General features: G+C 40.4%; 1 protein-coding gene across 1 annotated transcript in view; it reads left to right on the forward strand.

Annotated features, from left to right (window-relative positions):
- The first annotated feature begins 752 nt into the window (after positions 1 to 752).
- Positions 753 to 27,889, forward strand: part of crybg1a (crystallin beta-gamma domain containing 1a) — a 45,273-nt gene continuing 18,136 nt past the window's right edge. Inside the window, exons 1-4 of the mRNA XM_079369963.1 lie at positions 753 to 1,150; positions 19,843 to 19,975; positions 23,361 to 24,766; positions 26,357 to 27,453. Coding sequence (XP_079226089.1) covers positions 819 to 1,150; positions 19,843 to 19,975; positions 23,361 to 24,766; positions 26,357 to 27,453 — 2,968 coding nt within the window. The 5' untranslated portion in view covers positions 753 to 818. The remainder of the gene's footprint in view (positions 1,151 to 19,842; positions 19,976 to 23,360; positions 24,767 to 26,356; positions 27,454 to 27,889) is intronic.

The following is a 27,889-nucleotide window of genomic DNA, read 5'->3' on the forward strand; positions in this document are numbered from 1 at the left end:
TGAACTAATCCCATTCAAAAACATTTATTGACATTGTCCAGCGAGACCACACAAGGTTTTACGCTTGCAAACTCTCACCTTTGTCAAACAGTGATTTGTTTGTTTGCTATTTTTTTGTTTGTAAATGTATGCAATGGTCTGGGTGCATTGTAGAATCAATAAAGTTGTCTAATTCTAACTTTATAACCATCAAGCAGCGGGTGCAGTTCTATGTGTCTTTCCCAGGGACACACCGGACTGCTGGAGCTGAGTCCTTTCTGTTGAGAGACATTTACTGTCTCTCTTCAACTGTCCTATCTGATAAAGGCATAAAGACAAACAGCATCTTAAAAAGACACAATAATGCTACATTTAAGGAAAGCAGCAGGTCATGAATTGCCAATTCTGAAAGGGGTGTTTTATTATTTCCCATAGTTTCAGAGTTAGGCTAAGTGTATCAACTTATACAGACCTATGTATCCCTATAGAGCTAATTAATCTGTTAATAAGGAGAACAAACAGTAAAAACAAAATGTCATTTTCAAACAGTTCAACACTTTGCAGCGTTTATTTAAAAGTACATTCTTAGAAGGAAACAGCAGGGAGTGCAATTTCTTTCTCTGTAAATCCAAGTACTACGCTCAACCTCTTGCGCACGTTCTGTTTACCTGGAGGCGCGCGCGACCAATGTGGGCATGTCCAAACGCACGCGGCAAGCAACCCGTTCTGCAGGTTAGCGCGTGATTCTCTCCTCCTCAGTCAGAGGTAGGAGAACTCAGCTCGCGCCTTCATCCTTCTCTGCACGCACATTGTTCGACAGGACTTTCCTCTCACACACCATGAGTAAGTCCAGCACTCTGAAAGTGAAGAACTTTTTTAAAACCAAAGAAAACAAAGAAGGCAAAGAGCTCAAGCGGGCAAACTCGCTGAAGAAGGATGGAGAAGCGACCAGCCCCGGACGCAAGTCGGAGACTTTACCTACGAGCCCCGTTCCCCTCAGCCCGGGAGAAAACGACACTCTGCCCGGTGATGAGTTATCCGGTTCCCCGAAAGAAAAGAAGCGAAGACGGCTGCTGTCGTTCAGGCTGAAACGGAAAAAATCCAAAAAGAAAGAAGGAGGAGATGTGTTTTTCCCCGAGACTGATGAACTGGACAGCTTCCACAGCCTCAGGTAACACGAGTTTAATACTTTACTTTAGTTTGTTGTGTTTCTTTTCTTTATTGAATAAATGACAGTTTGATAAATCTTGGCTTCATGAAGCTCAAAATATGAATATTGTTAAATAATATACAGCTATAAGCACAATAGCACTTCAATTTATTCCAATCATCTAAAGACTATAACATGTAATGTTTTATAACAAACTCTCAAATAATAACATTGGTAAAGATCACAGGAAAAAGAAACAGAAACCATCCTTTTTATGTGGAATATATTATTTAACTATAAATTCAAGGGAATTAAAATGCCCAATCTGGGGCACTGACTAATGAAAGGGTAGGCATGAGGTTTGTGGGCACATGCACACAATGAATTCATTTTTTTACACTTTCTATCCCCACAGATGATGTTTACTTGCAAGTAAAACAATTTGGAAACCAGAAACGTATCTTCTTTGCTCGATTATTTAGGGAATCAATAACAAACATTTATCTGCAGCCTCAACTTCAGGTACCTAGAGAACTGCATCCACATCTGTTTCAAGCACATGTTCTTTAATAAGCATTTAAGTTGATGGCAAGTTACACAGCGTGCATGAGGTTCCTTCAACATTTTAATGAAAAGAGCAATTGATTTACAACTGAAAGTTCCATTCACAACCAAAGTAGTTCATTTGTTCTTCAAATCTATTTGCCATCATAACAATATACAACAATTAATCAATGAACAATCGAATTGGACTTCTGGAAAGTCCCATAGTTTCTCCTTGTATTTCCTTTCTGGTAACCAGTGCCTAATACAGTATCACACAAGTTGACTGAACTCAGAGCGTGTGTGAGTGGAAAACATCTCTCAGAAGGACTGTTGAGCCCCCTGGCACTTTTAACCACTGTGGCATTGCACTGTGGCATGACTAGTACAGTCATGCTTAACTTTTGGTGGTAACAGTTTGAGAAATGCAGAAAGCAAGGAGCCAATCAACCGTCAGACAGAACAAGAGATTCTGGAGTTTCTTGTCCTTGTGCAGTTTAAATATTTGATTAAAGATATGAAGATGACGCTGTGTGAGTACTTTTTGCATGAAAATGTGAAAGTACAGGTGGTGAAATATCCTTTTTTCCTCTTCTGGACACCAAGACACACTAAAAACAATACCTGCATAGATAAAAAAACTGCTGTAGAAAAACAAACCCTAAAGATCAGGTCACATGGTTTCTGTTGTTACTGTGTTTGAATCCTTCGCACAACATCCACAAATACATACCGCACAAAGAATGAAAGCTGTGACACTTGTTCTATTGTCTGCTTTTTAGATCAGCACAAACATGTGTAAGAAGATGAAAATAAACCTAAAATAAGTAACAATGTTGTGTTGATAAAAACTCTTTTTACACCATTCTTTCCCCTTTGTGTGCAGGAGAGCCCCAGGGACGCAGGGAATCTAAGATGTGAAACTGAAAATTCTGTGTATATAGCAGTTTTAATGAGGCTCTGTTTGTTTTGGAAAGGGGGAATTAATCCTCTTAAAACCCTTTTTAAGGTTTAAGGTTATCACCTTAGCAGCAGCTCGGCTCACAGCCTGCTGGACATGATGTGCTGACTGAGCGCTGAAGAGAGAAGTTCATAAAGCCAGGCTAAAGTCACATTTCCAACTACAGTCGCACTGTCGTAGCACAGGAAGAATTCCCTGAACTTATTTCTTCTTTGCCACTTGGATTTTGCAGGTGGAAGTGAAACAATTGCAACTTGAACTATAGTGCAGACAAACTGAATTTCCTATCTCAACAATGGTATTTATAGTGATGTTGATTAGGATTGAGGAGGATTGGTGCAAAAAGTGACCAATAAACTGATACTTGATTTCTCTTGACTGTTTTGTTGGATCCATGCATTCACTCTGTAATGCAGCAAAAACAATACAAAATGCAATTTAAGGCCCACAATGATGATCATGTCACAAAACAATGATTCTGCGATGATCGATTTATTGCAAGACAATCATATAATGACACTATGTGAAAGAAAAGGATTTAAAGTGCAGGATTATTGTTTTTATTCGGTGTGTCTCGGTGTCACTTTTACCTCTCATCATGCGTCAACCTTCTTATGTCTGATGTTATCCCACTCTCCTCTTCTTGCCCTGATGTCTGCCAGCTTCTTCTATGCTCAGTGCTTTTCTGTTCTTACTGCCCTGAGTCATGTCAGAAGCTCCACTGTGAGGAGTCATGAAGTAGTGACATGATGAGTCAACTTGGCAGAGAAATCCATTTAGAGCACAGTGTTTATTTTTGAATGAAGTATTAGTATTTGGCCCCAGTGAGTCATTGAATGTATCGAACAAGTCAGGACATCAACAGGTTGCCTTATTGATATTTATGCCTGCCCATATTTTAAAGGATACCAAAACTGTGCAGATAAATATTGGAACAACTTTACGTTAAACACAGACGAGGGCTGTGCTCAAACAGTCGGTACAGCAACAAACCGTTATATGTAAAGTCATGCATCGATGCAGATGTTACAGAGTCAGTATGGCTGCAAAGCTGTGATTTTAAAGGTGCAGTTCACAGTAACACTATATTGCCATAGCTCTGGGATTCAAATATTTTCATGTATTTCAAGGATGAATTGAAGTGTTTGAAGTTGTAGGATCCTTACGCCTCTGCTATTATTCTCAGCATTAAAGAACAGTGAAGTCTGTGTAGGACATGTTCGTTATCCAAAATCAATGTATAACACGATACGCATCGTATCATATTATGGATTATAGGAAATACAAAGCCCTTGACTGAAGCAGTGCTGTTTCTGTAAACTCAACTAAACTGATCCTTGATTAGAAGAGTTTCATAGCAGTGTGGTGAACTGTATGACTGTAGAGCAGAAATATCCACGCTGAGTCACTCCTCCCTGGATAAATTAGAGATTCACAAAGAACCTCAATTGCTTCGAATCATGGCAGACATTTCCAGTTGTCTTTTTATTTTTGTCGCAGCACATATTTAAATCCATCATGTACTGTGTTTGAACCTGTTGACGGTTGTTGTCCATTTCCTCTGACTCAGTAATTAACGTCCCATGATGCCAGTTTAGCATACAATGAGAGATGCTGAGATGAAAAACCTGTCGTGCAAGTGTGACACATATTCATGTTCAGTCCAGTTATATGAGTGTCAGTCATGTTGTTGTTGTGTCTGAACTGGTCTTCATCAGAGTAAATATTAATCTTACTACGTGAGCAAACCTTGTTCACACATTGTGCAACAGATGAGAGAGATTAGTAGCACTTCTACTCATCTGTTTGACTCGTCAAAAACAGGGTTGCATTAATTTGGTTACCAAACATCTGTAGGCAAGCCTAGTTCCTTTAGACAGAGTTTTCAAGTGTAACACAAAAGAATACAGTTTTGATATTTGATCACTGGCTGTGTTGAATTAGGGGCCTGGGAGACAAAATGTAAAATAAGTTGAATGATTTATGTTATAATTATATACAGTAATAAAAACTAATAATAGATAAAACTGCAACTACTAATCAACAGAAATCTTTACATTTTAGTTACTGAAAAGCACAAAAGACCTAAAAAACATGGTAGACAGATGCAAACATCTGAATTCGTCTTAAAGACATTAAACATGTATCTGTGTTCTCTGTCAGTTCTATTACTTGTTGAGTCCAGAACGAGTTCTGAGCAAACATATCACCCCTGGAGCTTCCAGGTGTTTGTCCCCAAGGCACAGATACAGATATTGTATGGCTCTAATGAAAAATGTAAACTCTAATGGCACGTTTGCTCCATCTTTTTCAAAACAACAGACAGATAACAACAGACTGGAGCGTCCAAGAAGCAGAGAAGGGTTTAACCAACTACAAAAGCACAAATAAAGATTATTATTATTATGATAATTGATTGATAAAGAATGGTCAAAAAAAGGAAATTGATCTTCATACGGAAAGTGTTTCTGTAGCGTTTTGACCTGCACGTCACATTAACCTTGGACTGAGCTTACAGTAAAACTCACAAATACTCACTGATATAATTGTGGCTACAGAAGAAGATATGAGTACATTGTTAGGTACTAAGGTATCCAGTCCTTTGGATAGCTCTAACCAAAGTATTGAGGTCAAACGCATGTAGAGGCTCAAGTGCTACTTAATTGTTTGGATTGTTGGAAGGTGTGAGAGTAGTCACGGAGGACGTTGACCAATGACTCTGTGAATTAAAACAATACTGTGCTGCTTGTGTTTTGACCCAATGAGAGCAAGTCTACAGAGAGATACAAGTCACAATGTAGGCTTTAAAGTCTGTCACCTTTGACAAAGCAAAGAGTGCTGTGACATATGGCTTCCAGTGGCTTCAAGTCAGGGGCAGTTGCTTATTTGTCGAGCGTCTCCCTTCTGCAATATTATAGTTCGCGCAATCTTTATTTCACTTTGACTTGATAAACCCGTCACACACATGCGCACAGACTTTTGATTCATGCCCTCGTTTCTAGACGGTCCCTCAGGTGAGGGTGTGGAGAGACAAACCAAAATGAACAAGTCAACATTTTTGGAGACAATACCTTTGGCCCTGTGGCAATGCAGGAATTTACAAACAGACCTTAATGCAATCTTGAGACGTTCTTTTATGCAAATCGTAACCTGGTTTTACAAACGCGGCAAAGCATGTATCGAGCTTAGATTATCTCCTGTGTTTTTCTTTCTCTGAGCTTCAGTCATGTCTGAAGAGCCCAACATAAAAACGTCCTTTTGAAGGATCAGAAAGTTTTTCTGACCATGCTAGTGTTATGACATGCTTGGTGTTTATGTAGTTCTGAAGGTCATGGAGTGGTCCATTGATTAGGTTAAGATGACAATAGTCCAAATATTCTGTGTTGGGACTGAAAGCAAGCAGCTATAGATCTTGCATAACTCACAGGAGTTTCTTGTAGACTTCAGATTCTGGTCTATTGCTTTTAGGTAGCAGGATTTTTCAGAGTGTCATTGAGCCACATGTTGGTCATAAACAAAAACAAAATGAACAGATTTTGCAGCGATTTCATAAGGAAGAAGAAAACTTCCTCCTGGTGCAGATGTGTTTATAGTTTGAATGCATGCATTATCATGTCTGTCTGCAGAAAAAGACTAATAAATAAGAAACAAGCAACATGTCCAATCCAATCCAACTTTATTTTTTATTTTTTTTTTAAAGATTTGTTTTTGGCCTTTTGCCTTTATTGATAGAGGACAGTGGATAGAGTCGGAAAGGGGGAGAGAGTGGGGAGAGACATGCGGGAGGGTGGCCACAGGCCGGACGCGAACCCGGGCCGCCCGCGCGAGGAGCGAGGCCTCGCAACATGGTACGCGCGCTGTCGCTGCCGCTGAGCTATTGGCGCCCCCCCAATCCAACTTTATTTAATTAAGCACTTTAAAACAACCACAGGTGACCAAAGTGCTGTACAATAAATTAACAAAAGTTAAAAAGTACGTTAATAATTTAAAAGACATAAAAAAAAAAAAACATGACTCATGGCATGCTGTAAAATAAATAAAATCATCATCTTACTCGGTGCATGGAGTTCAGATCATTGCTTCCTGGTGCAGCCTTGGAGGGTCAGAGCTTACCATAGGCTTGTTTCACATAGGATCAAGATACATATACTAGATATATACATATAATAGATACATAAAATACACTTATACAAGGTCAGCACTTTGTTCTGAGGGTCCTTAACTGTGCAGAGTCCTCTTCTAAGTAGCACATTTATTTTCTTTCCTGCACAGGTTAAGTACATTTCTTTGTATAAGCATACACATACCGTTGTGTTCGACAGTGATATTGGCAGTCGACAGAAGCTGTCTCGAATGAATAGTTCAAGATTCAATGATTTGTGGTCACCTAAATGTAAAGTGGTTCTCATACAGTGTCAACAGGATCAGGTTAAAGTTATTAATGGCCCAGCCTATCTGGTCACAAGTTACCTTACATTAAATTGTTCCTAGTTGGATGCACAAAAACAAAAAAGCACTGAGGCTACAAACCCAGTTGTGTTTCTTTGAGGCTGCAAACCTGGTTTTGTTTGTTCCAAGCAATATGGTAAAATATGTCTCTATGAGGAAGTGTACACAAGCACTGGAACGCTTGAAGATAAAAGTATTTGTCTCCAAAGATTTCTGCAGAAATGAAGCAAATCTTAGCCAACTATGTCTCAGCCCCGTGATGATGAGGGTGTTATGTTGTGAGAAGAACAAAACTCTCTATGAAGGTTACATTTAAGTTAAACTTGGCGAAGGAGCTAGGCTGTTGAGCAGGTTTGCTGAGAAACCATCAGTACACCTAAATCTTTCAGACAGGTGTTGTCAGCTTTTGTGGCTCAGAGCATATTTGAAAGTGAAAGCGCCTGTATGCACAATAACACTGAGTGACGAGGCACGCCTGCAAGAATCATGCTGTTATCCCAATGTTATTACACAATGTTTGCCTTTTACACGTTAGAAAGAAAAGGCTCACAGGTTTAAAAGCCTCATAGCAAATGTTCTGTTTGCTTCAATTAAGGAAGGCTGTCGGCTTGTGCTGTATTTGGATCCTGTGAAAAGCCTTAGCCTTGAATATTCATCACCTACTCTAAGCTCTATTAAAATGAAAGTTGCACTCTTGTGTCATGTTGTAAGGATGTTTGTAGTTGTTTTATTGACTAAATGAAAGCCCTAATGCAACACAATCCTCCTGAAGCCTAAAATAAACCCAAATAACATGTTTTTCTTCCCATTAATCTGAGTTTAGCTGTTAGCTATCTTTACATTAGATAGACATAAGATAGATACTTTATTCATCCTTTGCTGGAAATTACACCGTCACAGCTGCAACTTTCAGCCTGTGACTGATAGTGCTCTGTTGATAAACCACATCCAGGGTGTGGAGTGGGTGTGCAGGATTTCTCAGAATGGTCTTCAGTTTTGAAAGCATTCTTTCCTTTATGACCTGCTCTAATGATGTAGCTGGCTTTCCTAATTAGCTTGTCTGTTCTGTTTTTTAGCTCAGTCTGACTGCAGTGTTGTTTTATTGTGACAAAGTGGGGACGTGTTAATTGCAAACGCTCATTTCGGAAAAATTATGACATTGCAATTTCTCATTCAGCCATACTTTCTAGGTGCTTCCAAAAGTTGAGGAATCTTCGACCGTAAACACATGAGCATGACAAAGTTTACTGTATGACAAACGTGTAAGAGACGTTGCAAATGATAGTGAACTTTGCTATTTTCCAAGAAAGTTGAATTGTGATAATAATCAGGAATGGGTTAAATGCAGTGCACTGGGCAGTTGATAAAATATACCTAGTGTGTAGTGCGTTAGACAAAGCCAGTAGCCAGTATCAGTATTTCATGTCTGAAGATCTGCGTTACCTTTGGTTGTGATCCAGTTCATCCCGTGAGCTCTCCTCTGGTTGTTTTCATAAAGTGTTTCTGTCTGCAGGAATGCACTTAGCCAGCAAAGCTTTTGACTTGTAGCAGTCGAAGTAATGATCCACTGCTGGAGCAGCGGGGGGAAAACAGTTGAACATGTGTCAAACCATGAGGGGTCTACACAGATATTACCTTTCATACAGAGGATTTTCTTTATAGATCTGATGAGCCACAGTTACTGTTACCATTTTTATTTGTTAAGATTACATAATTTACATAAGCAAAACTACATTTCTGTTGGCCTGGTTTGTGAAGGTGGGGTAGAGGAGGAGAGGGCTGAGAGCAGGATAGTTCGGAAAACAATCCCCCCTCAGGTGAAGGTTGTCCCTCGAGGGAGAAGGTCGGGAATGTGATGAAATGCTTTAACGGTTGAGATGGATTGTTTGTAGATGGAATCTTTGTAGGTGGAAAAGGAGCAGGACACTTTACTCATAGGTTGATTTAAAGAAAAAATGAGCAGGCCTTTACCAAACTTTGTCAAATTTGATATCTCTTTCAAAGTTTTCCATGAATTTTGTTGTTCACTAAATAAGACAACTTTATTCGTATTGTAATGCACAGAAACCATGTCTTACTCTTCAGGATTTTTTCTGGATGAAGTTTAGCAATCATGTCCTGGTGAAAAAAATAAGCTAGGCTGAAGTTTGCAGTAACTTGCCAACTCAGTTGATATAGTCCCTTAAACTGCACAGAGTGCTTATGTTCATTTAATCTGGTCATTATCTGGACTGTTTGTTTTAGGATGAGAATTATTTGGCTTCTGATTAAATACGTGTGAACAATACACACTGTCAAAACCAGCTGAACAAGTGGGGACAAGATTAAGTTTGTATCAGTGCCAGCTCAGCGTGCTGCACCCATGATGTGTTTTTGTTAAAGTATACTATGCCCAGCCGACTCATTTCCTATTGGATGAATGACCATCGATTGAACAAAAATGTAAATTCTGTTAAACCATTTGGTCTAAAGTGCACAATTAGTTTACATTTCTCAGCAGCTAAACGATACAATTTGGATTTGCAAATTCTGGCTAACATTAGCTAGCCCTCCCTTCAGCTTAGCATATGCATGCCTGTGCTAAATGTGGTAGCATGTTTCTGCTCTATGTGCCAGTTTATCCTGACACAGTGTACTGTGCTGCTCCTATGAGATGCTAACTGTCACTTTGCTTGTTTACCTCCTGGTAGAAGAGCCCGGACAGCAGGTTCATTAACTGGAGCTACAGCCCGTCTTTGGTTATAGTGCCGGCTTGTGGTGGGCAGCTGTGTTGCAGTTTGAGCATAACATGACCAGCATCGAAAGCCAAAATATGAATAATTCTATTAACTGACTAATAATTCAAGTGCAGACTAGAGAGGGTGATGACATCTAACCGTCTAACCATCTGTGTGAGAGAAATACTGAACTTTACTGACCTTTAACCTGAAGCTGTTGATTTCTTGAGCCATGGCTTTGCTTCTGTGTCACACTGTATGAAACAGCTAAAAAACTAAACCGCATTATTTGAATTGGCAAACTGCAAGCTGACTCAAACTGGCTATACTAAATCCAATAATCCCCCTCTTGGTGGATCATTGGATTTATTGACTTTTAGGGAGCAGCCCTAGATGTAAATTATTTGTCTCACACATCTTTAACATCCATATTTGATATTTTTTAATACGTGATTTGTTGTGACATTTAGCCATCTGTAAAACTAGTTGTTGACTGGCCAATATAATAGAGGATGGAACTTTTGTCCTGGCTTAATGAACTAAATGATTCACAGGAATGTCTCACATCCTTTGTGCTGCATTCTCTATTGACTGACAGGTTCAGTTAAACAGCATCATCTGCTGAAGTAAGTCGGCTTCCTTCTCTGTGGTTATAGCTCAGTGTCACTGATCTGTCAACAGGCAATAGAGAAGGAGGCTCAAATGCATTTACAGTATACAGTACCATACTTTACCTGTCCTTGACTGGAGCTGATCCCAGCTGTCATCAGAGGAGAGGCAGGGTACACCCTGGACTGTTCGCCAGTCATTCACAGGGTTCACATATAGAGACAATCAGCCACACTCACATCTAAAGGGAAATTTTTAGACTCAACAATTAACCTAACAAGCATGTCTTTGGACTGTGGGAGGAAGGGGGATCCATGCAAACTGCACACAGAGAGGCTCTCCTCACTGTGACGCAACAGCGCTAATCGCTGCACCACGATGCAGTCCTGTTTTCTTTGATGACCTGTTGATATTAAAACAGGTTGGTGTAACCTAAAACCTGGCAGAACATTTGTGAGCAGATAACTTCGATAAACGTGTGTCGATAATGATTGCTGCCTTGTAAGTTTGGCTTTACATCTTGACAAATAAACTGTGACAGACACAGTGGTACAGAGTCAGTTGACATTAAGGTCCTGAGTGGTGTTATTGTGTATTTCCTGGAAGATTGATTGTTTGTCTAAGACATTTTAGCCATGCAAATGATCAATAGCTGTTTGTCGTCATTCTTCAGCAGTTATTGTAACTGCTGCCAATGAACAAATAATGGACGAGTTATATCATCCTGTACGTTTTGTGTAGCACATCTGTCTTTTCATCTTCCTGTCAGTGGGTGTATACAAGCTGAATACTTTTGGACAGGTGGTGGTCGTGTGCTGCATGTTGAATAACAGTCAGGATGTTAACTCCAGTGTAAACACCTTATTGTTGCCGTCTAACAAAGCCATTAAAACCAAGGTGAGGGAGGAGCAGACAGGCATAAAGGTTTAACTAAAGCAAACATGACCTGGATTTGGACATGAAAGACATACTTGCTCTTGAACCTGTGTGCATTTTTTTTTACATTTGTTGGGTCAAAAACACAAAAGCTAATACACTTTGTACAATCTGTATGAGTGAGCACATTTTCTCCCTGTTCTCACACTAACACACCTCAGGACTGTAAGACAAACGGTTTCAGTAGAATTATGCAACATCGCGAGCTGACTCACGTTATACCTTGGTAAAGATGGTTCAGTTTGTTCAAGGAATTAGATAGCCTCTATATTACATTTTGTCACCTTGATTGCTATGAATAGACTCCTTTGAGTAGACACTCAGTCTTACCTGCCAAACCCTTTAAACTTCTATTCCTCACAGCTCTGTTCTTTGATTGGTCAATTTTATTTGTTCTTTGTTCCCATGTTTTACATTTTTTAATTTGCATGGAAGGACACTTGCTTTATTTTTTATTTACCTTTTAGAAAATATCTTCCTGCACATTTGTTTGAGTTATATGATTAATGTTATGTGTTAAGAAGATGTGTTGTAATGGTTGCATTGTCACTATGTAAAGTCTGTTGTCAGGACGCCAGGAAGAATCGCTGTTAGAATAGTTAACAGGGATCCCAATAAAGTAAACTGCACATGCAGAGAAATGTTTTTAACTTGTGATATAAATGAGTAAAAAGGCTGTTCTGAGATTGAGTTCTACTTGGAGATCAATGAAGGCCAGGAAAAGATGAGTTTGAAAATTAAACATTAAGTCAGAAATAAATTTAGTTTAAGAATAAACAAGTCAATCTGACGAGTGTCTACCCTACATTGAAACACTTACACCATGGGTGTCCGAAGTGCGGCCTGGGGGCCATTTGTGGCCCTTGAGTGGATTTTTTGTGGCCCTTGACTTCAAATCGAAGAATCAGAAGATTTTGGCCCCAGGCCTCATCAGATGGCATATTTCGTTCTTTTTTTCTTTTTCATGTTAGCGAGGGAGACCTATAAAAGCCTGACTATTCTTTCCAAAAACTGCAATTAGTTATTGTGTATTTACATAATTTTTTGAAGAGGTCAAAATACAAAAAGTTCCTTCCAATATTTAAAAAAAATAAACAAAAAAACCCTGTGGCCCGTGAGCGATTCTAACGTGACAATTTTGGCCCGCAAGAAAAAAGTTTGGACACCACTGACTTACACTAACAACACAGACACATCCTGTTCAGAGGATTTTCCATCAGGCTGCTTATGGAAACAGTTTAGTAAGGTAATTATACATGTTTTATTCCCTGATACTTTTCACTACCAGTCAAATCTCCATTATTTTAATAATAAATAGTATGGAAAAGTAACTGCTCTTTTTAAAATGTAATTAATAAAAACAACACAGGTGAGACACTTATCAGTACAGGTCAGTTCATGGAATCAGTTAAAACCAAATCATTGTTAGTGCTGGTGTGATGTGTTGTACGACGCCGGATTTCTGATGGTGCAGAAGAGGGAGGGTGGAGAAGGCCAACATGAGGGAAAAGTCAGTTACAGTGTGTAAAATGCAGAAAATGAAAATCTGTAAAATCAATGTAGAAGCACATAATCAATATTATCAGTTAGAATAAGTCAAAATCAACACAACTTTCTTCCTGCAAGAAGTTTAATACTCTCCTTTACGTGTGCGTGGTTAGAAAGTCGTTTTTTTAGGACATGCATCATGCCTGCACTCGTCAGACACTTCAAACTCTTTGCAAACATGTCGACACACCGTGTCCACACCAAAGTGGAAGTGTAGTGCAGAGGCTTCAGCCTACTGGTTGGAACAGACCCGCCCAGCATCTGGCAAACACACGGCCTTGCTGCAGTTGATCCAGGCACTCCTTAATGCTCTCTGTCTCTGACAAACAACCTATGTTATATATCAGTATGAAAACACTTTAGACCCAATTTATATCTTCAGGGTATGCATTGATAGGCCTTATAAATGTACAGCTGTGCAGAACATCAGATAATTTTTGGCCCTAAAGAAATGTGTCTTGTCTGAACGTGAAGGGACACAACGAGACAAACAGCAGATCATGAGTCTCTGCAGTTTGCTGCTGTGTTACTCAACTCAGCTCTAACTTTCCTACTGGGCAACCTGACATTGGAAAATTAATCTCTACATGAGGCAGGAGTCCAGCATTGTCCACTCTGTGTGTCCGAGACTGTTGTGAATGTGTGCAGGAGTAAAAGAGAGTTCCCTCCTCCAGCGTGGTCATGGTTTTCAGTTGTCTTATTAGAACGGGATATCTTCCATTAATGGTCTCTAGTGACTCATTACAGCGCGCGTATACACGGCGAAGGGTGAGTCAGTTGAATGCTTTCCACCCCTTGTTTGACTTTATCCAGTAGTTCACACAGATCTGCAGATTTGTGTGTTTCTGAGAAATAAACATTTGTGTTTATGTTTTGTTTTTTCTTCTCTGTACTAACATGTTCATCGTGGTCTCAAACTCCGAGGTTAGATTAGAGCATGCTCTGGATTAACTTCATGAAGGTTTAGAGTAGTAAAATGAAAAATGCATTCGGCCAATGCAAAAAGACAGAATTATTTACTGATTTACTCAGATTTGAAATCTTATTTAACAGAACATATAATGCATCCAAAAGAAATGGTTCCATCTCATTTTATAGTTTTCCAAACAGAGCACAGTCTGACTTCCTACTTTACCGTCCTCTCAGCTCATGTAGCAGAGCAGATGGTTGCCCACAATTAGTTTAAAATCTCAAATGATTTTAATCACGTTCATGCAAAGCTATTTGTTGAAGAAAACAGTCTTCCTGATGCTTGAGAAAATTATGCACACAGTCCCCAATTTAGAATTCACAATTTTTGACTCCATAACAATAAAATACAAAACTTTTCATCAGTTCATGCAGAATGTTGGATGATGCTGCTGCTGCATGCAAAGATTTGACTTCACCATCACAGCCACCATCGTTTGTTCCACTCTGTATTCTTTGGGGTTTTTTGTATTGCAGTAACTGGAAATTGGCAGCATGCTGCTCGGCTGACTCATAGAGCGTCCAAGTGGGGCAACAGCTCCAAGCTTAACTGTATCACAAGTCAGCATTAATAGTGAACTCTATGATGACACTGAGGACTTTTCCCTCTAAAACAGCGATCAGTATTGGCATCATAAATGCACATTTGGTAAGACTCTAGTTTGGTGCAAGTTTGTGCATGCATATACCTTAAATGCTCTCTAATCCCTCAGGTACATTGCACAATCTTAGCATATTTTTTTCACTCTGACAAAGCAGCAAATTGGCACTCAATCCTTAATGTGAAGATCGCCATGCCTGAGCTTCAGAGAAGTTTTGCAGAAGCCCGAAAGCTACTAGACGTGATAAAAGATTCTTTCTTTTTCTTTGTTACTAGTTATCTTCATCATGTTGATGACTACCTGCTGTGATTATTGTATGGAATACAATGTATGATCTGTGACTTGTTATGTCAGATTAGTTTGTCCAAAAGGGTGCTCTTATCACCTTTATCAGATTATTAGTAATCATGACTGGAAAACAACGCAGTGTTGCAATAATTAAATGTCTTCTCTCCAGTCGTTAGTTTAATGGAAACAACTTATTTTTTTTAAAGATCTTTAATGACAAAGGCTCATGCAAACCGGCTCTTCTGTGTTTTGCTCTTTTGCAGCTGTGACTTAATCATAAAGTCAAATTTACAATATGGTTGTACTAGTTTTGAGAATGTAGAATTACAACATTTTCATTTGACACAACATGGATTTTATTCTTGTTCTTGCAGTAACTGTCAACCAACTGTCTTTGAGTTATAAGACAACGTGACAGCGAAGGATTGCTTCAGAGAACACAGCCATCTGAATTTTCTTTACACCCCCTGTGATGTCATTCTTTATGTACACTGAAATAAATCACATTTTCTCCAACACCTCAAACTTTAACCCCAGAAATACCTCATGGCTAACGTCAGTTGCTATGGTTTGTCAAAGTCACAACAGCAAACGCTTCCCGTAAAATCTCACATCTCTCAGCGAGCGTTGATTGTGTGCTTTAAACAGAAGAGCTTTTGTCTTTGGTGCAACTCAGTTTCAGGCAAGTTGGAGCTGGTTTGTGCTGCTTCTTCCCAGAAAGCTGGAGGGACAGAATCCATGCAAATCATTCTGTAACTTTAATTAACAAAGACGTCCTGTAGGTTTGGATACAGAGCTATGAATATAGGCTGTCACTGTTTCAGTGATGACACTTCACTCTTAGCCACATGAGCTTGCAGACATTCCTACTCTTTTGAAAGAGGAGTAAAGGTCGTGTCAGAGTCAAAGGCTACGGAGTGCGTCGGTCACTTTTTCCTTCACAATAGTCTTTAATGGCCTCAAGTTGCTGCCCAACCCTTTCAAACCTGCCTGTACTGTGTGAGGCATTCGCCTGAAGAGTATTTTTTTTCCACATTCATTTGAACTTAAAGCCCAAGGTCATGGGCAAACCCTTTGTTAAACTAAGCATAAACAGGTTTTATAATGCCTCGAGGTCCTTAGAAACTTTGTAAACATTTATTACTCATGCAAAAACATATACCATTTCTAATCAGACTCAGTCCCATGTTGCAACACAAGAGTAGTTTTTATTTTCAGCCAAATTCATATCTGAAAAGGGCATGATGTTTTGGTCGGAAATAATCCAGCAGATTTATTACCGTGTTGAAAACTCTTTAAAAGCATCATCTCCGAGTTTTTTAAACATCTGTGCCCAGATTTTGTAGATAACAATGATCTAAAGACTGTCTGCAGAACGTGATGGCTAATGATGGGGGTCTGCACAAGGCCGGCATCATGTGAGAAAATATGCACTGTGTGATCAATAAACAAATGTTAAAGGGTGCATAGTAGCTTTACAGTCAGCATGTTTTCATGTCTGTTGGTTTGCACAATGTGTCTGCATCATGTTCCTCCTGGTACCAAGATAAATCAGAAAATTTTAGGTTTTTTTTGTTTTTGGTTTCTGAGAGTCGCTGATCTTCTGCTTTATCTCACCACATTAAACTAGACATTATACTCAGGCCTCCAACAGTTCAAATGTAGGCTACATACCTCATATGATACTGTTATAATATTCTCTAATGAAGTTGTTTGTTTAAAGATAGCAGCTGTCTGAGGATCTGTGCAGAGCCTTATCAGTGCAAAATATGTGCACAGTCACAGCCACACTGCTTAAATGATAAAAAATCCTGTGCATTTTCTCCAGCAGTCTACAAAGTGTCATGCTTGTGAGATCTTTGATTGTAAAGACTGTAGAGATCTAGTGTGGGATCCTGCAATGTCAAAACGTGACACACAGCCTGTCACTGCAGGGCAAAGCAGTCAGACGTTACACTGGAGCCAAAACAGTCAAGGCTTGAAAATCCAACGTCAGACTATAAATCCGTATGAACACTCGAGTAATCTACACGAACACTTGATGCAGCAGAAATAATCCAGGTTCATAACTGCTGCCTTCACATGTTGCAGCACGACCGGAGTCTCGTGTGGTTCTGATTCCAGTATTTGCGCTTGATTGACTTAAAAAAACTCCAAAAAAAAACATGTTCCTGCACGTTCCTTTCAGGATGTTGAGAAGCAGTTCAGGAAAAAATCTGAAATCGAGACACCAACATTTTGCAGCTTTCTCTCCGAGGGTTAAATCAGGTGTTGCTTCTAGCTTTACATTAACAATAACATTAACATTATGACTTTGGAATAATTTAGACCTAACAAAATAATGTAAACGAGTTATGCAATAAACTATGATATAATCCTTACATCATATTTAGGTCAAGTTCAAAACATTATGTGGTTTTAAGAGCTGCAACAATGTGTCTATTCTGTGGAGCTGAAAAAGGCGAGGCTCTGTGAATTCAGTCCAGAGCTCGGCCTGCACAAAGAATGTAAATATCAACACGACAGTCCTCAGGATCTACTGTGTGGAGTAATCCTTTTCAGATCTTCAAAGCGCTGAGTAAGCCAATGTCCACTTAGTGTACTTTAGTTTATTCAACATGGAGTTCAGACCTGAGTCTGTCTCCAAGCGATTTATTTGTTTAGTCAGCAACATAAGAATTGATCTAAAAGTCGAATGAATTTGATTCTCCTGCGATCCAAATGTAAACACAGAGCTGTGATAAGATAAAGTCGATTTCCAGCGAATAGTGCCGAGGTGTGTGATCGGTCAGAGTTTTCTCTGCAGACTGGACCCCACATGTTTAAATTCATGTTCTCTCTCCCTGCCAGTTCCCATGGAAAACTAGTGCAGCTCTGCCCCCTTGTGGAAGAAACACTACATTACACAGAGTCATGTCCACGTTGTGTAACTCTGGGAAACAACTTTAAAAGGGTGGGGGAAATACCTCCAGGCTACAGGTCTTGTTAGGTTTATATGTAAGGAAAGCAGGTGACCCAGCTCAGACACTTGAGGGTTAAAATTGCTTCTTCAGCAGCGTGGTCATAATAAGAAAAGCAAATACTGATCGTCGACCAACTTGTTGACACATTTCTTTTCTTTCTGGAGGGAAACAACGTGGATCAATGTGCTGTCTCATTAAACCACACCAACTCTGCAAAGGATATGGTCCGCTGCGTCCACCTTGATATTGTGATTATTTCTCTGTGTGCCTTTGAATTGGTCTCCCGGGGACAAACACAGTTTAATGAATTGAATTGAATTCTATTTAGGTTTCATATGAAAATATCTTAAAATTCTTTCATATCTTTTGAACCTATTTTCAAAGTTGTCTGAGGTTTATGGATGTATGTTTAAGTGTATAACTGTGAAAATATGTGAAATACTTTCTAATTGTAACTTAATCCAAAATCAGGATGAATATAGAGACTATTTTTTAACACTGCCCAGATTATTTTAGCTCATATATTTGTATATAGACAATAGTTATAATTGTTATAAAAGAGTCTCAAAAGAGTCTCATAAATTTCCACTTCACTGACAAGGTGACAAGGCACCACAACATTTGTTTAAACGTGAAATGTAATTTCATATGACAGATGAATGTGTTGGAGAGATGGTAGGTGAGAGATGGCCGTGGTCTTTAAGGCTTGTGGCAAGTGTCGAGTTGAAGAGGAAGAAGGGTGAATAGACGACAGGGAGGGAAGGGAGGACGGGTTCAAGGAACTGAAACCACTTATAAGTAGGCTTGTCATGTAGTTAAGTGTAGTCCTGCTCTGCACATTAACTACCTTTCAATAAGGAGAGACTTAGTTAAGAATGAACAATTCTTTATTTAGCCAATTTGAGAAATAATTGTGCTAAGTCTTTGGAGATTAGACTTTATGTACTCTGAGGAGTAATGAGGCCAACAGCAGGACAGGATAGCCCTCTATGGAGTCTAGACCCTGGTGGTGGTGGTGGTTTTAGAAGAATACAGGATGTGATGAGGAGTGCGTTTCTGAGACTCTATCTGAACTTTGCTGAGCTGGAATGGAGGTGATTGGGGCGGTGGAGGGTCGCAGCAGGATGATTGGTTGAGAGACGTTGTGGCCCCCCAAGTTGATCACAAGAGCAGAGAGACGGAGGAAGTGGAAGAGAGGGAGTGGCTAAGTGAAATGAAACAAAAAAAAAAGAAAACATGTGTGAGGGAATATAACCAGGCTTCCTTGTTGAACTAACACTGAGCTCCATATACAGTCACAAACATCCTAAAACATTTGACAAACTGAACACTGTGGACATGTTTGACCTTTGGCACCTTCATGTTTCTATCGCTGTGAGCATGAACCTGTTAGTGTGCTGTTAAAGTCACAGTACAAAATTGCTGAAATTGCACATAGAAAAGAGAGTTGATATGGCCTGTTCCTCAGTGAGTGTGTGAGACTGCTCTCCGCTTCCTGACAGGGGATGTGATTTGTTTGCAGACGTTTTCTGCAGGAGGAGCTGCTCCTCTTGAAATAGCCGCACCTGCTCATGCCTCACATGTGTTCGACAATCCACGAGGGCGCTCTAATTGCTCAGCACGAGTGGTTCGAAGACGAGGAGTGGACGTTGTCTTTCAAGTGTCATATTGTCCTGTCTCCTCTGTGTATTTTTCCAACTCCATGCAAAAGGCGGAGTAGAAATCGTCACTGCGGTTCGGAACAGTTTAACGTGCCGGTGTACCCGAGAACACACTTGTTCTCTCACTATGCACGTGGACATCACAAGCCAGAGTGCAGCAGCTTTGGTTTCAAAGCTTTCGCTCAAAACTACCAGACAATTTACTCTTCTGTGGATTCATTCATTTTAAATCTTCAGCTTGTAAAGAAATTTAAAAAAAAGCTTTGTGTCAGAAAATCACCTCCATCGCAGTGAAGTTTCCCAACAGAGACTTTTATGAATTCATAACTCAGTGAAAACATAAACACTGTATATTGAGAGGAGAAACAAAGGCGGCAATTGACATAACATCCTCTCTCTCTCTCTCTCTCTCTCTCTCTCTCTCTCTCTCTCTCTCTCTCTCTCTGTTTCCTGCCTCTCCTGACCAGGAGCTACGACCAGATGAGTATCTCCACAGAGTGCAGTTTCCGGACTGAATCGGACTGGGACCCTCACTGTGAGTCCACCTCCATGATCAGCTTCGACATGAGTCACCCAGTTTCTCCCTCCAAGTTCTTTAAGGTTGGTTTTTATGACATCCTTTTCCTATTTTGCTCAAGTTCAGGATAAAAACATAGAGGTTAACGCTTGTGTGTTTATTTGCATGATTGCATTGATACTATGCAGAAGTACTACAGTATGTGAAGTGCAAGACTAGTTTTTACAACAAGTGTAAAGAATGCATTTAGCCTCCTTGGGCTTCATGTTGAAGTGGTTCTGTTTCATTTCTAATGTTGCACATAGTTTTTTTAAGGTCCAACCTGACCCTGAAGAAACAGAAAGATAAAAACACAAACTGGGCTTAAATTTAAAACGAATCTCTGCAAGAAATGCCAAAGAAATCTAAATAGAAAAAGTGGTACTTAACTTCATATTAACATCATTATATGATTCAGGTCTGTGTGTTCAGTTATCTAAAAGTTTTCATACAGTTGTTTTCCTTTACCAGAAACACAGAAAGTGTTGGTGAGGGGCTACCAAGTTAAAAAAAACATCATATGAGGAGAACATAATTAGAAGAAGTTTGAGCTCTATGACCCCACCCCACCAATTTCAGTCATAGACATAGTTTTTCTTCAAAATCATCTTTGTATAAGTATCCAGTAAGTGCGCTATCATGATGCAAATCTAATATTGACCACCTCAGAGCAGACAAAGCCTCATGGTCATGATCGTGGGGGGAGGACAGTGTTAAATGCTCAATGATTGCGCAGACTGACACCAGGGTCCATGCTCATTTTTTAAACGGTACTGCCCCTTTAAGGAACTGCTCAGGTAATCCTATGGGATGTCACTGCCTTTTTCCCCGCAAACCTGTCAGACCTGCTCTCCGTGAGATCTCGATCAGTGGGAGACGTTGAGAGAAGTAATTCAGGAGTTCTCATGTTAATTAACATTTCTAGAAATTCAAACATGTAATATTTCAGGTTTAGAACTACAAGAAACAAATGTAATGTCTTTGTGTTTAAAAAGCTGGAACAACTACATCGGCCTGTTTTGTCAGCAACTGCCCTGCAATGTAAATAAACTGAGCAACGTTTTCCCTGTGTGAGCTTTTTTATCACAATCATCTGTCGCATTCACAGAATGAAACAGCTTTGGCTGACAGATAAGGAAGTGGGTCGTAATGCATAATGCAATACTCTCCACCTACCTTCATTTATCAATGCTATGAGTAAACACAAGGGGAATGCTTAGCATTGCGTTAATGAAAGGAGCACAGGTAGAAAGTCAAGACTTAATCCATGGTCTTATCTTTGGAGGATCTCTGTTTCTCGATTTGTGAATAAGTGGGAACAACTCTTAAGGTACCGTATCACAGATTTGACTGCATTTTGAAGGAAAGGAAATGTGGTGGAGGCGGCTCTGCTTTTATACTGTTTAGACATGAACTGGTAAAACCCGCCCTCGGACGGTCTTAACCAGATGTTTGCTCAATTTAATTATCTAAATGTTTGACAATAGTGGAGTCCAAACTGGTTTTTATGTCCGAAAAAGGGCCAGGTCGGAAAGTTTGAAAAATATACAGATTTAAGTTAACAGAGAAGTCGACTGCATGTGTGTTTACTGACTGGATAATGGCACCTTCGCACCACTTCACTGTATACCTTTTATCTACAATGACCCTTAATGAACGCATAGTGTTCTCAGTAAATCAAGGCAGACTAGATAATGAAGTCCTATTGATTTAGCCCGATGCAGAACAAGGAAGGGTGGGGTGTCTCTCCGACTATCCACACCCTCTCACTATCACTGGATTCTTTTATGCTTGTTTTTTGCCATGTGAACCATCTTTCACAATCCTCCTTTTTTTACACTCTCTGCCTGTGATGCAAATGGCCATGCCCTCAAGTCAGTCACTTTGTTCAGAGGTGGGACTTTTAACTGTAGACACACACACACATAGAGCCAGGACTGCTTATCTGCTTCTCCTTTCATATTTATCTGAAGAATAAGGACTCTGGATTTTGTGCCAAACTTTATGAGCACCTTTGTGATTACTTCTGAGGGGCCTTTTTAACGCCTGTTAATGGCGACTCTTTTGATCTCAGAAATGAGAAATAATGAATTCATAATTTAACTGTTTAGACTCCAGGAAGTGAAAATGGTAGGTACCTGTTTTTTTAAATCTTGCTGTGGTTCATGTTTCTTGTCCGAACATGTGCTCGTCTTTCAGTTAGCTTTTGCAAGGTGTGTTTCTTGTTGGCATGGTGTGTTGTTCTCGCTCCGTTCACAGCCTTTGCAGTGATCGTGCAACGACAGAAATATGGTTAATAACTAACTTAGCTGCTGTTTGGAGCTCTGCTGCAGTTTTACACTCTCTGTGATCATACTGGTCTCATTGATTTATGGATTTATTCTGCTTGGATCCAAACTTTTCTTTACGATGTTGCCACTGCTTCGACATTTACGGTAAGAATAAGGATAAACTTTATTGATCCCTCAATGGGGGAAATTCGGGTGTTACAGCAGCTCCAAAAAACAGTAAAGCAGGTAGCATCTGTGACAGCTTAAACTTAAATGACCCTTGAGCTGCGAGTCAAATATTATTTGTCAGTCTAGTTAGTTATTTGTAATATTTTAAAGATAACATTTCTATTTAAGAAGAAGAAGAGGAAGATCTCTTTTCTTAATCAAGCAACGGGGAAATTACTTTTTACACTCCGTTATTGAGACCTACTTCACACGTGCACAAACAGGATCCTGTGGACATTCACTGATGGAGAGACGTCAAAGTGGGGGGCCTGCTCACAGTGTGCACTGCTGAGCTGGTGGGTGCCTTGCTCAAGGGCACAGTGGAGGTGAATTGGCCCCTCTGTGACTACCTATTTTTATTTGATAGTTTTACAAGGTGAACAGGTTTTCCTCACAAAACACCGCACCCGAGTTTTTCTTCCTCATACACAAGGGGCCTTTTGTCAGAACAGGAAGAAATAATATAAACAGTAAGCCACCTCGTACCCCATTTGACCAATCAGACGCAAGTATTCCAAAACGCTATGTTTAATTGTTTATCAGGCGGCAAAAAAAGGCAAATGATTTCTTTAATACTGAATAAGTTTGAACTTTCTGAGCAGAAATAACGTCATCCAAACCCAAAAACGTATGTGCCTGAAACTGAAACAGTTACATGTTATTATTCTACATAATCTTTTTTAATGCTGATCAATGTACTCATAGATCTGCTTCCAATCTTTTAAATTATTATTATTATGTTTTAATTTCTTTTGAATGTATTATTTCACAGCAGGGTCAATGTAATCAATGTATGTATTCATTTACCTTGGTCCAAATCAAACTTGTTTTCATATGCTGGACAGATCTGATAAAAAGTGACAATATCAGTTATGTATTGTTTTCCCACGTAGCATCCTAAATCGTCTCTGCCTTGTCTTGTGTCTTTCAGAACTCGGAGGAGAAGAAAGGAATGCTCGGTCGCCTCAGCAACTTCTTCAGCTCAAAAAGAAAGAAGAGCGGCAGCAGGCAGAATTCAGATGATCTAAGTACCCCAACGTCCCCAATATCTCCAAGTTCACCTCTGCCTCAACAGGAGGTCGGGCTACAGACTCCAACTAATTCACGAAAAGACAGCGAGCTCACAGCACCTGATTATGCGGACATTACCAAAGCAGCAGAGCAGGGCGACACCCTGAGTTGGTGCTCCAGTCCCAGCGGCTCGAGCATTGCTTCTCTAGCAGACAGAAACAGCACTGGACGCAGCAGTGTGAGAGAGCTGTATGTGCGCAGGGTAAGCACAGGCAGCGATGAAAGGAATTCTGGGAATGTAACTCCCACCAATCTAGATTTTACTGCCACTCAATTAGGTGATTCCGGCTCAGAGATCAGCTTTACAGATTCGGTGGTGGAGGAAGTGAGCAAGAGGCTGCGGGTCAGTTTGGAGGGAGATCTCCTAAAGCATACAGAGGATAATACGGCTAACGAAACCACAATGTCCACACGTAAAGTCTCCCTTTCAAAGCCATCTGAGGCTTCAAAGTCACCGAACTTAACCTCTATAAGTTTAGGATCAAGGAAATCTTCAGTAACAGTTGGAGAGAAGGGGCAAAGCACTGCTTTAAGAGGGATAACTTTAGGTTCTAAGGCATCCACTTCACATACCATCACACCGAAACAGGAAGAGAAAGACTCCCCGGGCACTGCAAAGGAAACATCAGCGGACAAGAGGAGGGGGCGGGTGATCTCTCTGGAAACTGCAACAAAGATATTGAGCACTTCACCTGAGAATGAGCCATCGCCCCGGGGGGATTCTCCTGCCCAACTCCACAAAGCAATATGGGTGGAAACACACCTGGGACCGGAGGAGGGGGAGGAGGGGGAGGGGGAGGAAGAGAGGGATATAATGAAAGAAGAGGAGGAGGGCTTCAGAGCAGACTCACCTCCCGTGCTGGCTATACCTGTCACGGTCATTCCTGAGGAAGATTCTGTTTTTCAGGAAGCTGCCGACAGCCCTTCTACCCCCTCAGAGACTCAACCACTCACTGGTCGCCTGCCAGACTCAGACATCGCCTTGGCAGTGACTACAGGGGAGTTACAAACAAACTCACAGCAGACAGAGGAGCTCGACACTGGCATGCACCCAAAGCAAAGTTCACCCAAGGAGAGACGCAAATTGGGAGAAATACGTGTGACACGCAAGACTGTGAATCTGCCTTCCAAAGACAAAGTTTTTGCCCACAGGGTGTACATTAGCCCGGAGCCAAGTTTAGACGGGAACGATCCGGCAGAGGAGGACAGCAGCAGCAGCAGCAGAGATTTAACTTCAAAGAATGCAAACACAACAGAGGTGAAACTGTGAGTATCTCTCCTTTAGACTTTTTCTGTGGTTACCACTCTGTAGTCCTCTGTGGGTAACAGAAAGCAGGAGAGCTAAAGAGGGCTAATCCTGTGTGCAACCTGAGCTCTGAGTTCTCATGCTTCTTTGTACCAGAGGAGAACAATAAACCCACACTGACGCACTGAAATATTCATATACAGTACATCTAATCAAATTCAAACATTAACGTTGTTATGTTATTCCTTCAGTGTGAAAAGTCCTAAACAAGGATATGTTTGGAAACAATATGTGTTCATAATGAGGTTAAGAGAACTTTCTTTTTGTGAAGTTTGCGCTGTGTTTTCATAAGGAGTACGTTCTCAAACTTGACGGCCAACTGGTGTCTATTGTGTGTTCACTTTGTTTGATTTCAGTGTGACACAGACTGGTGCCTATAGAATAAAGGCATGGCATGCATGCAGAAAGTGCTACTGGAAACCTCCTGAGGTTGTAACGCGTACGTTTTTGTGTAACTGCTCTCGGCTGTGGATGGACATGCTGGAGACAAGACTCGGTTTGAGTTTTAGTAGTTTTAAAACTACTTCAGGTGGATTCTTTTCATCGCACCCTGCGTCAGACCACAAAGTGTTTTACCCAGAGACTGTATCTAAGGAGTGAGCATGCATTATCTCTTATGGCTAACAGGGAAGACATAAAGCGTACATCTCACTTTGTTAAAGACAAGTGACTCAGTTGTGACATTATGCTCACATTGGCTTATTTCAGGTCCTCATAAAAAAGTTTTCTTTTTTTTCTTAAATATACGTCGTATATTCAGAGTAAAATATAAAATACAGCCGGTTATGTTTTGACGCATGGCTACCTGAAACTGACAGCTAGTGCGACCTGTCAACCCAGATACAGTAGAGGTGAAGATGTGTGTATCTTCTTTTTCCATGGCTGGCTTTATAAAACCAAGAAGGTGACGTTATAATGCTTCCCCTTCACTTCTTGCATACAGTCTGGGATTTTTTTCAGTATTTGTCATCTGCTTCTGGGTTTAAAATGAAACAATAAGGCTTTTGACACCAGACACTTTCCTATATGAAGAGAAAAAAGTTGACATATTCAACATAGGATTTTTTGTTTTTTTGTTGAGTGTTCAATGAAATGGTTGAGACCACAAACAAAGGATGCTAATTATGCGACTACATCAAGCAGTTAGCTAACAACAACGATAGCTTAAAAATAACCATTCAATTTTATTAATTACTTGAACTTTTGTAAGTTGTGGTTGGCACATTTTGAAGGATGTTACGCTCTGTTTCTTGCTTCCATGCTAAACCTAGCTCACTTGCTACTTGCTCCTGCTATTAATATTAAAGACGGCATAATAAGGTAAAGCAGACACACAGACACCACTCATTGTTGTTGCTAAGTCAGTACAGTTAAAAATCCATGCCCACGACTGAGCCAATATAACATTGTATAAGTGCAGTTTTTTGGCTCTTCCTGGTCGTTTGATTCGTCAGCCTCAGAGGTTCCTCCTCTGTGTTTATGCGTGTTGTTTTAACTGAGTTACTGTAAACTACTTCTGTTAATGTTTCTCTCGCTCTCTCCATCTACAGACTGCCAAGCCTCCAAAACAACAATGAACTTCAGGAAGCAAAGCTGGGCTCATTTCCAACAACAGAGAAGACGACTCACTCTGACAGAAATACTCCTGAACCCCTAGTTGAAGAAAAAATCGACTCTGAGGCCTCTGACTTGGATGAGACCTCTTCATCCTCAGACATGTACAGAGCAAAGCCACATGTGGTGGGTCCTGTGGTCGGAGGCCAAGGCACTGACCAGGCTTCACCCTCGAAACGAGGAGTTAAAGGAGCAACAGAGAGTCGGCATACCACACCAAGTGGAGCAAAGACCCCGTGCTCAGCAGCTGGCAGCAGGGCCAAGAATGTGACAACAAAGCCTAAGGCCTCCACGGAGAGCATAAAAGTGGAAACTTCCACTGATACACTACCACAGAGGGAACAAAGCACTGAAAAAACGGTTTCTATGTTACCAACATTAAAAGAACAAAGCAGCAGTAGTACTTCAAGTGCAACAGGTTCAAAGTCCAAAATCCCAAAGAGGCCAACTTCAGAGGCTGATGTGAAATCCCCAGTGACACCAGATAAAGCCTCGGTGACAGAGGCGTCAGGGTCAGCAGTCACATCCAAACTGCAAAAACAACCCAGGAGCAAAGAATCTTTGAAATCCCCCGTCACTCCAACCAAAACTGTCAGGAAACATAGTTTTGAAGAAGCAAAGGCGGGGAAAGCTACGCCAGGAGACATTTCTCCCACAAAACTCAAGACAGGCACAAAGCTGCTTAAGGAAAAGACAGATGAGGACAGCGACTCTATAAACCTGGTAAACGGTGTGGTGAGAGACCACGAGGAGAGTAGAAATAAAACACTATCCCCAACTGACAGAGAGAGCCCAGACGTCAAAAAACGAGGGCAAAACCATCAGGAGAATAATGCCTCACCTAAGACTCGGTTGCCAGTTTCATCACCAGCAAGAAGGAGGAATGCTAACATAACGCTGACAATTGACACTAATGATAAAAAGCCTACATCTGGTCAGACAGATTCAGAGAAACAGAAGAAGCAAGAAGTAACTCCTGTTGAGAGATCTGGGAGTGTATCTCCAACTCTACTGCCTGAAAGTCCAAAGAGAGGTAAGACACTTACAACAAGTTGTTTTTTCTAAAGAAAAGAAAGAGAAACTATAAGAGATGATAAATCGTTTAGCCCTCACACGTGTAAACATGAGGAAGAAACATCTCGCTCCACCTGTTTTCTCTCCACTTCTCCTCCTTCTCCAACTCTGTGTGTGTCAGAGCTCTTGTAAGAGGGTTGGGCCCAGTAAAAACTAGATCCATTTAATAAACCAAGTCTAACTACAGTGAATAAAGTGGGACATGATGATGATAGATACTTTATCTGGGACAGAGAGAGTAGGGAAGTGGTTCAGAAGAGGACACAGATTGATTGTAGAGACTCATTCATCTATGTTAATTGTCTGTTTTAATTTAAAACACTTTAACACAAGCACAGAGTTTTATAACTTAAACAAGGTGCTTTCAGAAAGTCTCTTTGCTCTGCTAAGCCAAC

Source organism: Symphodus melops (assembly GCF_947650265.1).
Source record: "Symphodus melops genome assembly, chromosome: 19".
NCBI classification, from domain to species: domain Eukaryota; kingdom Metazoa; phylum Chordata; class Actinopteri; order Labriformes; family Labridae; genus Symphodus; species Symphodus melops.